The 22,466-nt window shown below is 34.4% G+C and overlaps 2 protein-coding genes across 2 annotated transcripts in view; both read right to left on the minus strand.

Moving 5' to 3' along the window:
* The window catches only part of fam171a2a (family with sequence similarity 171 member A2a), a 67,159-nt gene extending 66,880 nt beyond the window's left edge, over positions 1 to 279 (minus strand). The window contains exon 1 of the mRNA XM_679189.9: positions 108 to 279. Coding sequence (XP_684281.2) covers positions 108 to 207 — 100 coding nt within the window. The 5' untranslated portion in view covers positions 208 to 279. The remainder of the gene's footprint in view (positions 1 to 107) is intronic.
* Positions 280 to 2,422: 2,143 nt separating this feature from the next.
* itga2b (integrin, alpha 2b) overlaps positions 2,423 to 22,466 on the minus strand; it is a 31,923-nt gene continuing 11,879 nt past the window's right edge. The window contains 17 exon segments of the mRNA NM_001003857.1: positions 2,423 to 3,058; positions 3,416 to 3,538; positions 5,442 to 5,543; positions 5,645 to 5,761; positions 7,676 to 7,789; positions 9,155 to 9,307; positions 9,601 to 9,706; positions 11,972 to 12,052; positions 12,197 to 12,276; positions 12,380 to 12,472; positions 12,931 to 13,078; positions 13,160 to 13,227; positions 14,286 to 14,390; positions 14,713 to 14,864; positions 17,567 to 17,622; positions 17,951 to 18,058; positions 20,612 to 20,657. Of these exon segments, the coding sequence (NP_001003857.1) occupies positions 2,972 to 3,058; positions 3,416 to 3,538; positions 5,442 to 5,543; positions 5,645 to 5,761; positions 7,676 to 7,789; positions 9,155 to 9,307; positions 9,601 to 9,706; positions 11,972 to 12,052; positions 12,197 to 12,276; positions 12,380 to 12,472; positions 12,931 to 13,078; positions 13,160 to 13,227; positions 14,286 to 14,390; positions 14,713 to 14,864; positions 17,567 to 17,622; positions 17,951 to 18,058; positions 20,612 to 20,657 (1,739 nt within the window). The 3' untranslated portion in view covers positions 2,423 to 2,971.

The following is a 22,466-nucleotide window of genomic DNA, read 5'->3' on the forward strand; positions in this document are numbered from 1 at the left end:
AATGCGGCGGTTACATAATAATAAAGAATCGCTGTTGCAGATCATCGCGGCGGAGTCACATTCAAACACATTCAAACAACGGATGCTCGATTCTCAAATAAACTCACCAACTGGTCCCGGGCTCGGCAGTGATTTCGCCAGCGACCTCCAAGCACTACAGAGGAAAAGAAAAAGCGCAAAGAAGCGGGAGGCGCGCTGTGGACGCATTTTTACAGCGGCATCGTCAAATCCTCCTGAAGTAGCAGTTCATCCATGTTTCTTTGCGGGATGGCATTGACTGACTGTTCAGAAGTGCGGTTGCCGCTGGTGCCCACTCCCTTCCCGAGCACTGCTGCTCCGCGGCTTTCAGTCCTGCCGTCCCAGATGGGAGGGGGGATCCTGAAGCGATGTACCCCTGTGCGCCCTCTGCCGGACATGGGTCAGTTTAAGCTTGGGAAAAATATTAATGAACTGCTCTTTTGAGAAATTTTCAGTGGTGGAAAGAGTACTCAAGTAAACGTACCATTACTTAGTACCAAAAATGTAGTGCTGCAAGTAGAGTAAAAGTATTTGTTGTAAATAGAGTAATGAGTATTACGTTGTGAAAAGCTGATGTAATTATATGTAATTTGTGGATGTGTGTGTAAACGTAACATTCTGTAGTGCTTTGTGATTGTTTAAGGCCATTTCAGTCCTCATAGAGTACACATCTCTTATCTTCTCGCATGTAATGATTTCGAAAATCTTCTTGGACACTTTTAATTACACTTTGATGCACTTTTAATGATTCCAAACAGTTTGCTGTATTTATAAATCGCCCATGTTTCGAGGTTCAGAATGATGCGATTAACCTTCTATATGCGATTTGATTGGACAGGAATCACATGACTTTTTTTTAATGTCCATGGACAGGAAATGATAACGTAGTGACTGCAGTTTAAAGGAAAGTTGTGGAGTAAATGTACCAATACAGCACTAAAATTTTCTCGAGTGAAAGTAAAAAAACACAGTTTTAAACTACTTAGTAAATTAAAATTTTTGAGAAAAACTACTCGGTTAAAGTGATTTGAGTATTTGTAATTTGCTACTTTACATCACTGGAAATGTCATTTTTAAGAGTTCACACTTAGCTGATGATTGATTCATAAGATCCACAAGCCCGGGGTTCCCCCCGTTTGTAAGGCGAAAGGGAAGTTTGAGCTCAGGTAGATCTCGAGAACTCCCCCGCTCATTATATGGCTAATGGCAATTAGGAATTGCTTATCAATGGTGAAAAAGAGCTTATCAATGGTGAAATAAGAGCTTATCAATGGTGAAAATTTGGTTTGGTCATTTTAAATTCACCTATGTCACATGTCTTTGGACTGTGGGAGAAAACTGGAGAACCCAAGTGAGCACGGATAGAACATGCACACTCTACACATAAACGCCTACTGGCCAAGTAAGAATTTGAACCAATGACATTCTTGCTGTGAGGCAACAGTGCTAACACTGGGCCGGCGTGCTGCCAGTCAAGAAAAGGAGGGAGGAGGGTGCAAGGGGGATTATTCAAGATGAAGATATAAAGGTAAGAAACTCTGATTATTTATAGTGAGTTAGGAATCATCCGATAGGTGAATCCTGCGTTATTAATGCAGGACCAGCTGCAGTCAATCATAAGCACGTGATCCTCTCAAAATAAGTTTATAAATAAACTCCTCTAAAATGGCTCGCCATCGAAACAGTAATGTAAGGTGTAAGCTCAAAAAAGAAGATTTTTTGCTGTTTGTTCAAATTACTTTAAGTGAGCTGAAATAACTCACATTTAAGAGTTTTTTTTTTGGAGGGACAACTTAATTGTTTTATGTTCAATCCACTTAGTTGTTAATAGTTAACTTAAATGATTTGTGTGTGTGGAAACCTTCATTTTTACAGTGTAGTCTGAAATGAAATGGCTAAATTAAACTTGCTAATTTTCAATCTCACAATTCAGACCTCTCCCCCCATTTGCAGCTTTGAGTCAATTGCTAAGTTACAGTTCACAGTTCTCAAATAGAGATTCAGAGTTTTTAGTCATAGAAGCAATTTAAAAAAGACAATTCTGAATTTATATTCAAAAAATCATATTGTTGTATAAATTGTACATATTTAGACTTTCTCACAATTCCAAGTTTCTATATAGCATTTCTGACAATTTTCTATAAAAACTGTAACTTCACTTACAGTTTATCCAGCAATATGTAACAATTCTGACCTATTTTCCTCCAATTTTAATTTCCAGTTCCTAATTTTAGTTTACAAAAGTTCACAATTGTAAAATGTTCCCCTCAAAACTACAAAATATGAACGCTTTTCTAAATGAAAACAGTGAGATAATAACTCACAAATTCAAACAGAAAAGTCACAACTGCCACATAAATGTTAAAACCCCTTTTTTAGAAGGCAGAAATAAGCTTTCATAACATTTTTTTTAGTTTATTTGGTAGTTTATTACTCAATTATTGTCTTGCTGGTAATGTAAATAGTCTTGCATCCTGAAAGTAACATTGAGGTAAAATTGTGTTGCTTAAACATAGGGCATTGAGATTACACATTTTAGACTTTCAATGCCAGCAACATCAACAAAACACCAATGAATGAAATGACAAAATGAATGATTAAAGAATAATAGTGCTTTTCCCAGTAAGTTAGATAACGTACTGTAAAATTTCACATAATTCTAATATAAATATTATGTCCAATATGAATATTAAATGTCCAAAGTTCTAAAGCTCATGATCATTGCCCATCTGAAGTATTAAAAGTTACAGGCCAACATAAATTGAAAATTGAAAAGTAAATCAGCTTCTATTTTAGCCTGGGTGTGAATGGTGGCTGATTATCTGATTCCTGCCACTCCATATAAATCACACTGACAGATATTTTACAAAAGGACAAAGTATAGAATATAATTTAGCAAACACAATTTTAAAAGTCATACAGCATCACAAAGCTCAAGATTTGCAGTCTGACTTCAGTCTCCATTCAGCTGCTGAGTGACATCATCATCATCATCGTCATCATTATCAGATGGAGGACGGTTACGCTTGAAAAACCCCATCTTAAAACATACAGAGTTTTATAATATTGTTAACATGGATGAAGATTCAAGGTGTAAGCATGATCTGTTAACTTAACAGAGATGTTTGTTTATCTTTATCTAGTACAGGGGTGGGCAACCCTGTTCCAGGAGAGCCCCTTACCTGCAGATTTTAGTTGCTACCCATATCAAACACACCTGAATCAATTAATTAGGACCTGAACAACACGTGATAATTACAGGCAGGTGTGTTTGATATGGGTTGCAACTGAAATCTGCAGGAAGGTGGCTCTCCAGGAACAGCGTTGGCCACCCCTGAGCTCGCAGATCTTTAAGGGACAATTATAGCTCCCTCTGCTGTTAAACCCATAGAAGTACCTTCCAGAAGATGGTGCTCAGCGCAGCCAATAGAAGCAGTCCAGCGACGATTGACACTACGATCCACCACAAAGGTACCTCCTCTTGTCCATCAGGGCTTCGCCAAATTATTTTTGTGTGAGTCTACATAGATAGAGCTTTTTTATTACGAGCCCAGTGCTTACAGTAGCTGTCCTTCCAGGAAATCATTTGATATTTTTTTGTGTGTGGCCTAAAATATCTGATTGGGGGCAGCTTTTCTCAAAAAATTCTCTTCAAATCATCTTTAGTTCTATAGCACTTTCACAATGTAGATTGTGTATAACCAGCTTATTATTGGAACTTTAAAAAATTGAAACAAAATTTGTATCAGAATGTGCCATATTTATTTATTTATTTATTTTTGATTGGCTGTTTTGCTGTAAAAATATACATTCAGTTTTATGATGTAAAAAACTGTAAAATGTATTACTTTTTTGATCTTAATAACAGTTGGGCTCGATAATTTTATTAATGATCAAAATAAACACTTTGTAGAAAAATCTTTATTAGCGTAATCATTAGTATTACAAAAATTATGCTAAAATATGTTTATCAAATAAGATATGGCTGCATTACTTTGTGTTTTGCCCACCACAATAGCATTACAGAACCTTCATCGTGAGCTTAAACTTTTAAGATATCTTACTAAAGACAGATTAATGGAAGAAGGCAAAAGATTAGACTTAGATGCATATACTTAAACAGCAAGACCAACAAATTGCTAATTTTGGCCCGGTTTGAAGCACTTAATAAAACTGAGAAGTAAAATGATCTACATATTATTCAATAAAAATAATTATAGTAAAAAATAATATAAAAATTAAATATTGTATATGTACACAAATATAAATAAGCAAATAAATAGAATAAACGTCGGGCTCAAAAATCTATGAAAATCTGCGGTTTTCTGTGGGCACAGATTTTGTGCGATATATAAATATCTTTGAAAAAAAGAGTTTATTGGATGCTGATTAGCTGTCAGATTTAACTGCTAAATAAAGAGTTTTGATTGGTTCCATATGATATATACAGTGCTCAGCATAGAGTTCATTCCATTTTGAAAATGAATATTTTTCTCTATTTCTCAGTGAATATAGGCGATGTATTTTGGTGCATTCAAACAAAACTTTTATTAAACAGATATAGTTATTAAAATAATATTTTAATCACCAAATATATTTAGAAATTGAACGAAATTACTATTAAATTCAAGCTAAATATTGCAAAAAAATAAAAAATTAAAATCAACAAAACTAAATTTGTAAATTTTTTTGCTTCTCTTGATTTTTCCTCTTTTTAAATTTGTATTTAATATTTTTTTATAACATAAATTTGGGTGTACCTGTCTTTGGACCGTTATCATAAGTTATTTTATTAGATAAGCTCCAGATTTGGCTTCAGTGCTGACTAATCTAATGTATATGCAAAAATATAATATTGTGTAGCTTCCTATTAAAATATTAATTTAAAAGATAGATTTTGTAAGGGGTGCACTTATATATGCTGAGCACCGTATACCATTCTCATGATATCACATTAGCCATTAAAAAGCCATGACATGTCAGGCTTTTGTGTTTTTGATGCCTCTATCACAGCCTAATGCAAGAAGGGCTGGGCAATACATTGAATATTAGGAATAACTTTGTTGACGATGTAAAATGAAAATATTACACATATAAATGTAAAAAAATGAAATATTACACATATCGAATATTTCAAATTCAAGTGCAAGCTCCTCTGAATTAGTGGAACTGCACCTCAACGTTTTTTTTAAAAATCGATTTAATTCGATTTAAAATATGTCTTTTACCTGTTTATTTTAATATTATTACATGAATAAGTCATTTTAAAACATAGCTAACATATACAACTTTTCTAGGGAAATGTCATATTATAAGAATTATCGCTATCGTCTGATTTAGTAAATTCTGCAATCTCACAATCTCAGAATCCTGTGGGGACTGTCATAAGTTACATGATAAAACTCAATGCAGTAATGCCTCACCTCTGCTTTTCCTGTGGGCAACACATCAGGCTGGATTTTTGAGGGCACATTCATCACCTCATAGTGAGCCGTGGAGTGAAGAACGTAATTTACATAAGGTCTCTGGAGAGAATGAAAATGCACACAGAGAGAAAGAGTAAGGGCTATAAGTATGAGATGACTTCATTAAATGTTTACAGTTAATTTTTTAAAGTTTCACCCACCTTTAAGAAAGTTTGTACCCACAGCCTGCTCATCACTCTCACAATGGCCCTCTCGTCTCTCTGCAGACCCGCAGCAACACAGTCAAACACAACACACTGCTCACTGCTAGAACAGTTCTACACAGAGACAGGGGAATTTTGAACAATTTATTCATTCAGATTAAAAATATATAGTTTTATGAAGCCTGAAAGATGCATTTGCACAAACTGTGTTTAAAATTGTAAAACTCAAAATCTCAAGGAATAGTTTACTAAAATGCAAATTTTGCTTTTAATTCTTTCAGGCTATTTAGCATTATAAATGTTTTATATAATACTCAGTTTCTCACAAAACCTGATTGTTTTCATTTACAAGACTTCAGTCTAACCTCAGGACTCTGTATTAAAGGGTAGTTCATATAAAATATGTAAATTCTACAATCATTTATGCATAAACCTGTTTGAATTTCTTTCTTCTGTTGAACACAAAGGGAGATATGTCAAATTTTACAATATATGAGCATTCTCACACTCCTAGCAATGTAATGTGGCTGTATATCAGCACTGGTGTGAAGCGTGCGTTGTCTCACCAGTCACAATATACAGCCACATCGCGTGCTATGAGTGTGATATTGCATTTATACAACAGTTCGACTGAATAATCGTGTGTATAAAAAAATCAAATCAAACCCGGAGAGTCTAAAAACCCTTTTGTAAGAGGAACTAATTTCTTCCGTCATTCCTTCACATCTGCCGCTGACATCAGAACAGCAGAAGCCATTATTTGAATGATTCTCCAGCGTATTGTCTAAAGTGATGAAAAAACTGGGGATTTTGCTCACATTTTAAGATAATTAGGCTGAACTGCATGAAATGCCATCAGTCTACTACAGAGATTTCCTTGTATTTCTTTGTTGCATAAAGGAGATCACAATAGTACTATGGTATAAATACAACACTACAAAATACAAAAGAGAGAGAGATTGACTTAGAAAGTCATTTATCTGTTTAATTAAGATTTGATCAGCTGTAGTTTGAAATTACACTGTTTCTTTCTAAGGGCTTATTATGCATTCTCTATCGCCATCATGTGGATGAACATCGTCAATAGTCTTTGCCCAAAGACAGGCTAATGGCCGCCGACGCGCTGTCTCTCAGAAATTCATTCATTAATTTTCTTTTTGGCTTAGTCCCTTTATTAATCCGGGGTCGCCACAGCGGTATGAACCGCCAACTTATTCAGCACATTTTTACGCAGCGGATGCCCTTCCAGCTGCAACCCATCTCTTTGAAACATCCACAAACTCTCATTCACACACACTCATACACTACGGACAATTTAGCCTATCCAATTCACCTGTACTGCATGTCTTTGGACTGTGGGGGAAACCGTGGCACCCAGAGGAAACCCACGTGAACGCAGGGAGAACATGCAAACTCCACACAGAAACGCAGAGGATCGAACCGGTGACCCAGCAACCTTCTTACTGTGAGGCAACAGCACTACCTACTGCGCCACTGCTTCGCCCTCTCTCAGAAATTATAAATATTTACAATAGGCACTATCCTTATAAATAAACTGCATAGATGTAATCTAAACAATTACATTCTTGACTAAAAAGCCTCAAAAGCACATTGTTGTCCAACAGCTGCAATATTTGTCAAACTGGAGAATGTCCTCTGCTTGTCGCTGCATGTGGGCGGAGTAATACACAAGGGTGAAGGGGTAAGAGGCTGGATGAGTGCTGTACTAGCAGAATATGGCACGGCTATCAGCCAATCAGATTCAAAAACCAGACAGAACTGTTGTATAAATAATAAAAATATACTACTACTAATACTAAAATAACTACTACTACTACTACTACTACTAAAATAATGTTAAAAACACAGGTGTCAGAGAAAAAAACATAAAAAAATATATATATATATGATTTGAAAGATTTCACTGTATTTGCATATTAAGTTCTTAAAAAACATTTTCAAATTTATTACCAAATTTTTAAACGTCTATGTGTGTATGAACAAAATAAATGCTAAATGTTTCTGTACCACATGGACAGTGTGTTGCCACTGCTGCTCATTTTCAGTTTTTTGCGACAGGTCACGTTTATTGAAATGATGAACCTCGGCTACAGTGATGTTGGTGGACTCCTGCTTTACCAACTGTAGATCAAGACAAACAGGTACATTAATGGTTAGTTCAATTGACAAAATGGTGTATTTAGTAACAAAAAGTTACCACAGCGTCATAGAGTGATATTCAAACATCAATAGTTATGATTATAGTAATCAAACTATGTATGACAATACTGTACATGAATAAACTGTACTATTGTATTACAACATTATATGTTCTTAGATTACGATCCAAACGTGAGTGTTTACAGATATTGCTGTGTATTCTCAATAAAGCATCATTAAGTTTTATAAGATTTTATTTATAGAAAAATCTGTGTATTATTTTTATTTGATATTTAAGAGGTTTCAGTGTTTTTGTCAGATACTAAAATAGTCAAAATTGAATTGACTCAAATATCTATAAAGTCATTACAATTTATAAAGCAAAATGCCTAGGGCTATTTCAGTGTTGAAATCATGTTCATTCAAAAAATAATGAAAATTTATCGACATTGAAAAAATAAATTAAATTAAACAAGGAAATAAATTGAGACTATGCCATTCCAAAAATTTGGAAATCCCAAATATTAAAGTTGATAGAGGATAAAAACTGTACCACCCACTTTTTATTTGATATTTGTTGTGTTCCGAGGAACTATATATACGGTTTATGAACATTATGAAATAAAGTAATGTTTTGGAACTGTTTTCAAGATTTAGAATACTAAAACATTTAAATAAATAACATTTTATGTTTGTACATACTCACAAAAGATTTTGCTGTTTGATTAAGTTCTTTTTTTAAAATAAGTTGAATATACACAATTAAATTTTTTTTTGCGATAACTCAATTATTTTATTTTAAATCTACTTAAATTTGTACAAAAATTAAGTTAACTTAATCAGTTTGTGTTGGGACAACATCCATTCATGTTCTCCCAACACAAATTCAACATAAATCCAAATTGTAACAAATTTAATTACATTGAACATAACACAGTTTTCCTCCCAAAAAATCTCTAGAATTGTTTGGACTAAGCTCATTTTAATAAGTAGTTTAAAAAAACAGCAAAAACAGTTTTAGTGTAATATAATGCTTTCACTCTTTTTGCACTGTATTAACATTTATAAATCTTTTACCCAACATAATTTGTAAACAAATAAGAAGCTATTTCTCTGTCAATATCACACAATCACATTCCTTTACAGAATAAAACAAATTATCTGACATTTTACAAATTGCTTAACATTAGTGTTGACATTCTGAGCAAATACACTGATGCTATGCCAGCAGATGCATTATGAAATGAAATTATGTTTTGGAGGCCAAAGTAAAGGTGAATATCTTCAGATCAAGTAATGATTTTGGCCAGCATATACAAACTCATGACCAGAGGAGGGCACTCTCACCCTTCGTGGGTCGATGTTGGCGTAATCCGTCTGACAGGAGATCAGCTCTTCAGAGGCATTAGCAAACACATACAGCAGATAGGACTCATTCTGCGAAACGGGAAACTCCAAAATAAGCTTAACGTTGACAGGACTAGGGCCCCGGTTCCTTAGCTGATAAGGGACAATAGAAACATGTAAGTGAGTATCACACCCCAACTGAAAAAAACAGCTTAAACCAGCCTAGACTGGTTGGCTGGTATTAGCTGGTCGATCAGGCTGGTTTTAGAGGGGTTTTGGCCATTTCCAGGCTGGTTTGGAAACCAGCCTGGAAATGGCCAAAACCCCTCTAAAACCAGCCTGGTCGACCAGCTAAAACCAGCCAACCAGGCTGGTTTAAGGTGTTTTTTTCAGTAGGGACAACTAATGAAATCAAAGTGTTAGTAATCCCAGGCCTAACATTTTACCTCATATACATGCTCAATCAGTGGGCCTACTTCATCCAAGTCCTCCGGATAATCCTTCGACTCCCATTTAGAAATAGGCAGGACACAGTCAACCGGAGAAGAGACTCTGTAGAACAGTACCCACATAAAAAAAAAAAATCAGAAAGTAATTTATAGTAAATTCTATTGTGAGTGTTTTTGAACCACACTATAGTAAAGTGCAATATACTGTACATACTATAGTATTTACAATTCTGTGTCAATGAATACTACAGCATACTGTTAACTATATGGATTTGTAAAAAATGTGGTTCTATAATTAAAATAAATATAATCATATACTATGTACAACTAATTTATTTGCTTATTTAAATGTGTGTAGATTTCACTACAGTAAAATGTGGTGTTTGTACTATAATACACCCTATAGTTGTAGAAAATTACAGTATTGGGTAATTTGTTTACATTACTTATACCACTATACTTATACTAGTATATACATACTTATACTAGTATTACACTATACTTATACTAGTATATACAGTTAAACAACGCTGGGTTCCACACAATTCCTTCATGTAATCCCAACACAAATCTTTTTACAAATTTATGTAGATCAAACACAAACCAATTAATTTGTCCAAAAAAAAAACCTCATAAGAGTAAATAAGTAGTTAAAACAACCAGCAAAAGTTATTTTTGAGTGTAGTTGTTGTGTTATCTTAGCAACTACAGAATTAGTTGCATGTAAACAATTTTGCTACATGTAAAAATGTAAGTGACAAATAAAGGCTTCATCGTCATCATTACCACAACAAATTAACAAAGTCCCTTTAAGGCAAGTAATTTCATTCAGTGGCCATCTTTAAAACGCCTCCCAGGCAGTATGTTCAGGCATTCTGTTTGAATGGGAAAAAATCTAATTCTCCAAAATTGCTTGCCAAGCTTATTCAATTATATGTCATATTAGGAATCACCGATAAAATTAAACAACAAATCTCTCTTTAGTGTCCTTTCTTAAGATTTGAATTACAGATCTGCAGAAACTGTCTGGTCCAAGCCTAAAGTTTAAAGTGATCATGATTGGCTCCTGTACTAGAAGGTTGCTATAGTGCCACTTTCCCCTATTTAAAATTATATGAGTGACATGACTTGAGTACTCTTGAGTCTTTGCTATAGTGTGGTTCAAAAACACATTTATTTAATAAATGACTATTGTATGGTAATATTGCAGCATTTAATTTATTTTGTCAATTAAATGTTAGTTTTCTGTTTTTATTTTGAAATGTTCATAAAATTTCAGCAATTACTGTTATGAGTTTTATACACTTGGAAAACTGACTTCAGAACTAATTTCTTACAAATATAACTAGTAAATTTAGAAAATATCTATAAAGAAAAAAAAATTGTATTTAAAAAAAAATCTGTTTTTTAAGCACTTAAGATGTTAAGTTGTCAAATAGCGCAATATAAAATTGTTCAGGCATTTAAAAACAAGGTTAACGACTACACAGGCTCATTGTGAATATGTACCCCTGTATACATTTCTGGAGAGCATGAATTATGTAGCCAGAGCTACGTATGGCTACATTTCGTCTTTCAAACAAATGCTATGGAATGGTATGACGCTGCTGACAGTTTCTTTTTGCGCTACTAGCTGACCGCTAACCTCCAGTTGGATGACCTTCCGCTGTAATCAGTTTGACCAGTGGGTCACTGCGACGGAGAGCGGAGTTGACCGCGATGACAGGGTTTGAGTTCAGCAAAGAATTCTTCCAAAAAGGTAAAACAAATGGAAAAAGGAAAAAAAATATATAAACAAATAAATAACAGGGTAAGAACACGGTAACATCCGAAAACGTGGTAAAAATCAGGTAGCTTTTCTTTTTCTGGATTGCTTTTAAGACAATATCGGTTGGGTTTAGGGAAGGTGGTGAGTGGGGGACTATCGGGGGTCGGTCAGTCAGTCAGTCGACAGCTCTTGTAAATTTATGTGAGAAGAGCAGGTGCGAATTGGACTTTCGAGAGAAATCTGAAAACTCAAAAAGCATACACAGCAACCTCTAATGCATTTGCAAAAACAAAACCTGCAAAAAGCATATCTCCAGGACATATTTCACTCTCTCCGGAAATGTATACAGGGGTATGTATCCATAATGAGCCTGGGTTGGTTAATGATGATTACCTAGATGTAAACCTGAACCAAACCAATTTTACTTTTAACATTGTACCTGATTTGTCACAGTGATGCGGAAAATAACAATCCTCGTTTATGATTATGGACATGCATACTTCTTTATAGCCAACCAGTCATTATCTCCTTTCAGTTTTATGCTCTCTCTTGTAATAGGGGGAAAACAAAGAGACATGAGAAAAAGACAGCGGCACTAACCCACGCATCTCCAGGGAAGCGACAGCAGTTACATTAACCTGCAATTGGACCAGGTTGCTATCTGAGTTCTGGCTGTTCTTACTAAAAAAAATTATAAAAGAGATCAAAAGAATATAATGAACACTGTCATCATGAGCAAAATGTACCGTGAAAAAAAAGAGACATCATTTTGTGCCGTTTTTGTTTTGCTAACAGCACAGATGGTGTGTTTATGGGTGTTCACACCTTCGTATTTGCATTTGAAATGTGATGTGGTTCTCCACCTGTTCCAGATCACCCATGCTGAAGTAAAGACCTGCTTTCAGCTGAATGAGAAAAACAACAGAGAGCGGGATGTTCCACAGTGGGCTGAAAATTAACGGTCAAATCATCTGAGGTGTGTTTTTGTCTTCATTATGTCACTCTGACCTGTTGTCCGGCCTCCATGGGATTTCCCAGATCGCAGACCACAATGACTGAGCCGTTCTCCTTCTTCTGACCACACACCAAGGCACTGAAATCCTGCAACCACACATTTTAAACCGTATGTGACCCGGAAATAACTCTAATTTGTGCATGAATATAAAATAAGCGCACTGACAGAAAGAGGACAGTCAGATATCATTTGTTAGGCCTGATTTAGTTTTCTGACGAACCAAAGACAGTTTCATATGCAAATCTTGTTCAGACAAACCCTTGGGTGGTTTGTGTGGTTACTTTTTAACTATTAACTTATGTTAGCTTAAAGATTATATGCAATTAAAGCAACGTTTTTTAAATGTTTGTATCAGTATTGTTAGTTTTAACAACCATTTTCATTTTAATGTGTTCAAATCTACTTTCTATAAGCCATCATTTATTTTACATGCAATTTGATATGAATGTCCAAACAGATTCTTTCACTCAACAGCATGATTGAAATTGATATCTTGCACTTTGTGATTCTGTCAGTAACAAACAGGAAGTGACTAAACCCTCACCTCATGGTTGCTCAAAACACCCTGATAGTGTGTGTTTGCCGGTGGGCTGATATAGAGCTCAGTCTCATAGGCTCCTTCTCCCTGATTCTCAGCCTCGATAATCAGCAGCGCTGGATTCTCATCGCCGATCAGGATTGGTTCTGTTGACCTGTTTTCAGAAAAAAAAATAGCTTGTTTGAGATAAATGCCTGTAATCTAAAACTTTTACTGTATAGCTAACAAAACTTACGCTACTGCCTTCAGCTGCAGGTCTGGAATACAGACATTATCAGGACCACAGTTTAGTATTATTCGTGTCTAAACAGAAGAAACAGTTTTCAGCAGGTTAGGGGAATTAATAGTAGCCTACATGAGGTGATTAATTGTTAAAGGACTGTGATCTTAATTAAAACACCCACACAATTTTATTCCTAAATGGCTTATTGCGCTTTGTCTGTGAATATGAAGATGTACATTTAAAAATATGTGATCATTGTATTTCTGTGTTACAAAAAGTCAAGCTATCACAGAAGTACTATGAAAAAGGTTTACAGGTAACATCTATTATCATTGATGTCTAAGGTGTATCACCGTTGTCTTTTCTAAGCTTTTGAGAGCAACTTAATTATATTGTTATGAATAGGAGGGAAAAGCATCTGTTAACATATAATTTGTTAAGGAATCACTTATTAAATTGGTTCATTCAAGAACACTGATTAAGCTAATAATGAAGTCTGACTTAATGAGTAAGTTACTGAATCATTCATTTAAACCATTATTTATGTAAAAATTGTTTATTTAAATAAAATTAATTAAATAAAATGATTTATTAGCAATAATATAATGATTTTGTCAGATGATCTTTATAAATTATGATTAATTTATTATTTTAAATTATTATTATTTTTTTACTGTCTTTTATGCAACCAAGGCACATTTTTAATACGTATCTCTACTGTATATACATACGTTTCTCAAATCCACCAGAGGTCACTGTATATGCTTTTTGAGATCTTAAATTTCTCTCGTGAGTGCCATTCGCGCCTGCTGTTCTCACATAAATCCACCAGAAGACACTGTTGACTGACTGACTGACTGACCGATTGACTGACTGACTGAACGACCCACCCACCCCCTTCCCTGAACCCAACCAATAGTGTATACAGGATAATATACATGTATATTATGTATATAGGATGTATACAGGAGTAAATTTTCAGAATGAGCCTATGTTGCTTTTATAAATCATGGAATAATTGATAAACCATTTTAAACAAAAATAAAACAAATACTAATAAAAAAACAATCTCAGTTTATGTGGAATTGTGTCACTATTGGCACTGCAGTGGGAAAAATGACAATGTTCCAGCTCTTACCTGTCCAACAGCGACACTTTGTCCATGCAGCACTGCATTTTGGGAGTCAGCCAAGCTGTAGTTTACTGAGATGAAGATTGGACTCAGCTTGTCCTTAAATTCAGGCTATAAAAAGAAAGACTGAGATGAACATGACCTTGGAAATAATTGATTTTTTTATTTTATTTTTTTAGCAATTTACATGACAAAAAAGATAACTGAGAGAATTGTTTCACATGAATAAATTAACATTTGCACAAAACTTTTTTTTCTTTTTTTTATTGGTAGTAGGAGCTAAATATATTAAATTTATTAGTTTACATAATATTTCTTCTTTCAAAAGCACTAAAAACATTCATCGTTCCCCAACATGAATGTCTTATGACTTGTTCTTTTTCATCTACAAGTCTCAGTTCCTGCAAATATATTTGAAGACTGAGAAACACACCAGTAGGTATGCAGTGAAGTTTCTGCAAACATCTCTTGAATTTCTGTCCACTGAGATCTGGAAGTTAGTGTACGGTTGGTTGGAGTCCAGCAGGAGTGTTCGTCTGGCCATGCTCTGCTTCATTCTGTCCAGCTGAAGCTCTGTGTTAAATACTAGATGAAATATGTTACAAAAAGATGAAAAACCTGCAAACCTTTTGTTGATTTAAGTAAGGCACAAATTCTTTTTTCCACTCAGTTATGTTTTAAGGGTTATAAATGTGTAAATGTTTAAAAGACAACATTTTGTTCACTAAAATAACATTTGATCTCATAATAACGAGTTGATATTTTGTTAAAACGATATCACTTTTGTCGTTATACCAAGTCTGAAATAGTGCTGTTTCTAATAGATCTGTTTGATTCTTTCATGCAGATGTTTAAGATGCAGACTTCTAATGATCTTGTGTACGTGACTCAGTATCAATAATATGTTTCTGTGGTTTAAGTCAGGGGAAAGTAAAAATGTACCAGCTCATTTAAATCTAGAAAGCAAGATTCTTTTACTGTTCCAGTATTCCAACAACATAATGTAACAGTATTACATTTTTACGATAACATGATGTTGTTTTAACACAAGAATTAAATTGTTTTAATGAGAAAAAAGATGTATTTTAAACTAGATAATTACATAATTTTAGCAAGTAGGTTGCTGGTTCGAGTCCCGGCTGGGCCAGTTGGCATGTCTGTGTGTAGTTTGCATGTTCTCACCATGTTCACAGGTGTTTCCTTCAGTTTCCCCCACAGTCTAAGGGCCTACTCACACTATGCCATCCGTACCGTGCCCAGGCCCGTTTCCCGGATCGTTTGAGAAGTGTGAGTGCGCTGAATCGGGCTCAAGCACGGTTCACTTGGCTGGCCCTGGCCCGGTTGGAAGAGGTGTGCCTGAGCGCGGTACACTTGGGCTTTGGCGCGGTACGCTTGTGTGTGAGCGCGAAACGCGCCAAAGCCCGAAACCGAAACGTGACTTTTAAGGGACTGTTTGATATGGATTTATTAATCATTCTTACTGTTCAGTGAACGCAAACTGCCGTAGTTTATTAAAGACGCAAACTCCTCACTGCACGCCAGCTGCGCGCCTTCAGCAGACCTCCTCATTCCTGCAGCACGAGAGCTTTGATTGTTTATGAGCGCCAAAAGTGGCGGATCTGTTCGGTAAAATATCTGACTGTGTGTCCCCGCATCCCTAAGGACTGTTTGGCGAAATATTTGACTGCATGTCACTGCATAACAAACGACTGAAAGGATATAACTAGAGAAATCTCCACTGTGCTGCTGAGTGAGAGCGTATGGCAAGCCGTTTTAACATTTAAACCTTGTTCTGACTATCCATAAATATATTTAGAAATATAATTATATATTTTGACAAGTCATTATTATAATTCGACTTGTCAGAATGAGAATTAGAGATATCTGCAATTACAATTGTACTAGTACGAAATCAGATTGGAGATATCTGCAAATATATTATGACTAGTCATATTCCTCCAATGACTTCCATTGAAAAATATTTGCAGATATCTCTGAGTTTTGACTCGTCAAAAATCCAATTCAAGATATCTACAACTGTAATTCGACTATTAGTAAATTAATTAGAGATATCTTCAAAAATATTTGTAAATATCTCTAAATATTACGAATTAAAGACATCTCCAAATGTATTATGACTAGTAAAAACTCAGTTAGAGATATCTCTAATTACAATTGTGACTAGTCAAAACTCATTTAGAGATATCTGCAAATATTTTTCAATGGAAGTCAATGGAGGAATATGACTAGTCATAATATATTTGCAGATATCTCTAATCTGATTTCGTACTAGTACAATTGCAATTGTAGATATCTCTAATTGTTATTCTGACTAGTCGAATTATAATTATGACTATGCGCTATAGGTAAATTGAACGAACTAAATTGGCTGATAGCATTGGTTTTTCATGGTCTGCTTTAAGTAATTTGGTAATTTTGTTAAGTTGCCCTATATTATGCAATGGCTGAACTGTGAGGAGAATAATGATACCTCATTATACTCAGTATTTTAAACATTTTTCATTGATTGTTTAGAGTTTAGCCTAAGTTACTCCCATAATGGACATAAAGTAAAATGTGGAGGAAAATAGGGTGGATTTATTTAATAAGCTGAATTCCAATCTGCAAGTTTACATCACAGTAGATTAACCATTTTATGTTTTATTTTATTTTCATGTTTAAAAATACTATTCATATATGGTTGTCGGAATTAGAAATAATCATAGTTGGGTATATTTATATAGTTTTGAGTGAAAACTAATACAAGTGCATTCCCATGTGCACAAACAGCAAAATAATAAATATAGAAAATTGGAATTTCTATGACATTACATATGAGGGGAAAAATTGAGAGAAATTGATTACTAGGTAATATACAGTTGAAGTCAGAATTATTAGCAATCTCTTGAATTTTTTCCCCTCTTAAAATATTTCTTAAATTATGTTTGACAGAGCAAGGAAATTTTCACAGTATGTCTGATAATATTTTTTCTTCTAGAGAAAGTCTTATTTGTTTTATTTCTACTAGAATAAAAGCTGTTTTTAATTTTTTTAAAAACATTTTAGGGACAAAATGATTTGCCCCCTTAAGCTATATATATTTTTGATAGTCTACAGAACAAACAATTGTCATACAATAAGTTGCCGAATTTTGAAAGTTGAGGGGGTAGTTGGGGTGGGGGGGGGCTAATAATTCTGATTTCAACTGTATGTTTACAGTATTACTACAGCATATTTGTAGCAGCATTATTTATAGAATATTAACTTGCTTCATATGCAATACATACCAATCTGCTGTGGAATTCTGTGTCCTGACACACGGATGCATGCCATTATTGTGAAGCTACAGAAAAAGAGAAAACAAATGGAGATTTTATTCTTCACCTAATATCTAAATATTCCCACAGCCTCGATGTGGGTTGCAATTCAAAGCATGTAGAAATATGAATATAACATCACAGATCACTGAAGGTCCTTGATGCATTGTGATCATGCATTACTCTTAAAAAATGATGTGGGTGTATCAGGAGCTTGCTGAATCATTCTGGACACAACTCTGACAATCCTTGAGAAGCTTTTCATTGCTGACTAAAAAAGCACTTTGAATAGCAGCCACTTGAATCACGATGACATAGTGAAGCTGATTTTTGTACTAAGTTCAGAAGCATTACCATGTAATGTAGGTGCCGCTCTGCTGGAGTTGGCAGAATTTGTCTTCGGGGTTCAAAAGGTCAGGGAAGAAAGAGAGTCGAGCTTGTGTCCTGACTACAGCCTGTGCCCTGATGAAGATAAAAACATTATTGATCCACACTCTAAATTAGAGCTCAGATCAGTGGCTCTCATTAGGTGAGTACCAACCCACAGCAAAGCTAATTGATTTATGGAAATAATAAAATGCTAATGTGCTAATTTAATATACGGTTTAAAAGAAACACTATATATCCTGTGTACAAAGGCATACAAATATTTATGTAACATTTTAATGCAAAAGGAACAGTGTCCAAACTTATGGAAGAGTATGACAAAACAGTCTGGGTGATACGCTTCTTTGGGGCTTCTCCACACCATAACTTCCTGAATATATATATATATATATATATATATATATATATATATATATATATATATATATATATATATATATATATATATATATATATATATGGAAATAAGCTCTATATATTTCTTTTGTTTCTTCAAATGTTTAAAATATAAGTGTTGCACATTTTCTTCTTTTCTTTTGGCATTTAAAAAATATATATTTTAAGGTCAGTATTGCTAGCCCACTTAAGAGACAATGTTTTCTAATTGGCTACAGAATAAATCACTGTTGTCCTGTGATGTGCCTATACGTAACTTAATTGGCCAGTTAACAGTAGCCCCTTTCACACTGTAATGTGATGGGATGCTGACAAGGAAGGGTGGATCCAAGTGCAGGGTTTATTAGGAGAGGCAAGGTCAGGCAAGCAACGGTTAACACAGGGGCAAACAGATGTATGCAGGCAATCCAGAGTAGTGGATGGTCAAAAGGCAGGAAGCAGACAGAAAAAAATTAAAACAAACAATTCAAAGTGAGGGTCAAAACCGGAAAGGCAAGGCAAGGAAAATGTGTCGTAATGTCACAGAAACAGATAATAAAGCTCAGCAACTAGCGTGTGTTTGTCTGTGTAATAAGTTCTGAACTGCTTCAGCTATGTGTGTTAACAACTAGCAGACAACTGGAACAGGTGTGAGTGTGAGGTGCATGACAGGACTACAGTCCATGTAATGGCGAATATGTAATTCTTTAGCGATTAGATTGCAGGTAATTGTGACACACACATACAGACTTTTCTGAAAAATTACCATCAATTTTCCAGAAAGATACCATGTGTGAACAGGCTCTGTAAAATTACTGGTAATTTCACGGAATGCTGCTCTGTGTAAACATAGAAGCAGGGTTCTTGCACCATTTTAAAAGTAAAATTTAATGCTTTTTAAGACCTTTTTAAGACCTCAACAAATATAATTTAAGACCCAAATATTTTATAATTTCTTTGGAATAGGCTACTCATATTAATGTTCTTGTTAGATTTAAATAAATTGACATTTAAAGGCTTAACTAGATTAATTAAGTTAACTAGGCAGGTTAGGGTAATTAGGCAAGTTATTGTATAATGATGGTTTGTTCTGTAGACTATCGAAAAAATATATAGCTGAAAGGGGCTAATAATTTTGTCCTTAAAATGGCTTTTAAAAAAGTTAAAACTGCTTTTATTCTAGCTACAATAAAACAAATAAGACTTTCTCCAGAAGAAAAAATATTATCAGACATAGTGTGAACATTTCCGTGCTCTGTTAAACATCATTTGGGAAATATTTAAAAAAGAAAAAAAATTCAAAGGAGGGCTAATAATTCTGACTTCAACTGTATGTACAGGTTGCTATTAATATTTAGAAGTATAAAGATAGATATGAACATAATTACAAATGTATTAGCGCAGTAAATATGTGCAATTCAAGATGAATTAGTGCAACCAAGTGAAATGAAAATGTACAATTTTATTTGTGCAGATATTGAACAGTGCAATTTTGTTGTCTATTCTCAATAGAAAAGTAATTAAGCAACACTACTCTGCAATATTGCCTGGCAATATTGCTCAAATAGGTGTTCGGTGTATCATCAGCATAATACTAGCATCTTGCAAAATAACTAGTAAAATATTAAGTCATCATGACAAAGATAAAAGAAATTAGTATTTTATGTACATTGTTATTTTTGTAATATTATCAGATCAATTTATTTACTTAAAGTGTAAAAATGGAAATTTATTGTACTCCACAATTTCATTTGGAAGATATTTTACTATTTTGATACCATTTTTTGATAATGTGCAGTTTCACAAAAATAATGTAATGTAAAATCTAAATCTCAGTACTATATAAACAATATTTACAAGACTGATGTGTGAGTTAAAAATAAATAAATAAATAAATAAATAAATAAATAAATAAATAAATAAATAAATAAATAAATAAATAATTGACATTTTGGGACATATAGAGGTCTTTTGGTCACACTTTACAATAAGGTTTTATTAGTTAATGCATTTAATAACATGAATTAAGTGTCAACAATTCTTGTACAGCATTTATTAAACATAGTTTAACATGTACTAATGCATTATTAGCATCCAAATTCATGCTTAATGCATTGTGAATTGTAATTACATTAACAAACATTAACTAACATGAACAAATTATATAATAAATGTATTTTTCAAAGTTTATGTAAATACATTGAACTAATACACCCTTACTGTAAAGTGTCACCGGTCATTTTAAATTCTTACCTGTATGTAACCACTTTGCTTGCACCCCATGCACCAATGATGAGATCTAAAGGGAAAGTAATATGTGTCTGGAAATGAATAGTCTTTCTTTCAGAAAGCATACACCACAAGAACTGAAGAACAATACAGCCATGAGTAAAAGCAGGAAATGAAGTGTGGGGTCTACTTTGCCTGGCAGAAGTGACCTAAAGAGATCACTCCACCGCAGGCAGAGAGAGAAATAAAGAGCGCCAAGAGTCCCTCTCAAGAACTGGAGGAGCAGTGTATCAAAAAGCATTGCCATGTCCACATTGGACCCCAGTGTCAGAGTCTGCTTCCATTTATATCGGTACTAAAAGAGCTGTAAGACAGAGTGAAGCATAGTGACTCTCTCGTGTCGCCTAGGCGGCTCTTCACTTCTCCCAGGGGATTGTGAGAAAGAGCTGTTAGTGCAGATTGTTCACAGTTCAACCTCTGAAGCTCTTGTTTGGCTCTTTGGTTCAGTTATTTGTGGGTTTTGTACTCAGTTTGTGACTCTTAGGTGTCTCTAAGGGGTCGCTGGGATGGTCACAGTATTTGGATGCGATGGACGAGTTGAAGTTTGCTGGTCAGATTTTAATGGGAGATAATGAAGATGCACAGTATTCTGAGGAGTCTGAACTAGCATTGCTAACAATGGTTAGAGACATTGTCAAAACAAAAGATTTAGTCATATCACGTCCAAAAACTTTAATCATGGTTTTCATTGAAAGTGTCTCGTTGTATTGCTCATAGTTGAAGAAAGAAAACTGCTTTCAAGTCAATGAAAATTCAGAACTTAGTAATATTAATTTAGCTAGGGATGTCTCGATCAGGTTTTTTCTCCCTCGAGTCCGAGTCATTTGATTTTGAGTATCTGCCGATACCAGAACTGATCCGATATTTCGATAATAAGTAAAAAAAATAATTAAAAAGAGCAAAAAAAAAACATTTCCAGGATGTTCCTTATTTCTTATTAAATTCACCCTATTTTAACATTTAACAGCTGTGTTAACAAATAGAGCAGTTCTTTGAGGTAGTTTGAACAATCAAGAAATAAATAACATCAATTCTTAACTTTTGGATTTTAGTGCAACAGTAAATATTAAAAAATCCAATATGAGAACAAATAGCTCCTCAACTTATTATATCTGGCAGGCAATATCAAGTTTACATATCTCACAGTTTGCAAAGGCAATGTTGTCATCATTAACTTTATAGTACTGTACCAACAGACCGCAGACATACTCGCGCTTTCCGCTTCAAGCTGCTTCCTATTTGTTTGCATTTAACCAATAGCGTCTCTGCAACAAAGTGAAATTATGCTGCACGCGTTGCTGTTTCTGTGTAAAGACAAAAAAGAGGTCTAATGCTGTGCCACTGCAAAACTATAAATGAGTTAAAAAATTATGAGAATATATATATACATATCCTGATCGAGAGGTAATTCCGATCGAGTCTGAAACCGCACGTGATCGGCCCTGATTTCTGATCATATGATAGGATTTGGACATCCCTCAATTTAGTCATTAAACTTTTAACAAAAAATATATATTATCTTAAAATCTGTGACTCTAAAATTGTGGACACATTTTGCATTTCCGAAATAAATCTTGTATTATTTTTACAAAACAAAGACTTTCATGATACATTTATGAATAAAAGCATCCATTATGTTATATTTCTATAAATAATCTATGTGTATTTAAGACCAGAACGCCTTTGGGCGCACTTATGAGCGCAAATGCATTTGTTATTTAAACAGCGTGGCGCAAAACGTCAAAGCGACTCTTGCGCCAAGCTGAAACTAGCAAACAACAACTGCGTCGCGCCTTGCGCCGCATTGTACCGGGTGTAT

The sequence above is a fragment of the Danio rerio genome, chromosome 3, assembly GCF_049306965.1.
Source record: "Danio rerio strain Tuebingen ecotype United States chromosome 3, GRCz12tu, whole genome shotgun sequence".
NCBI classification, from domain to species: domain Eukaryota; kingdom Metazoa; phylum Chordata; class Actinopteri; order Cypriniformes; family Danionidae; genus Danio; species Danio rerio.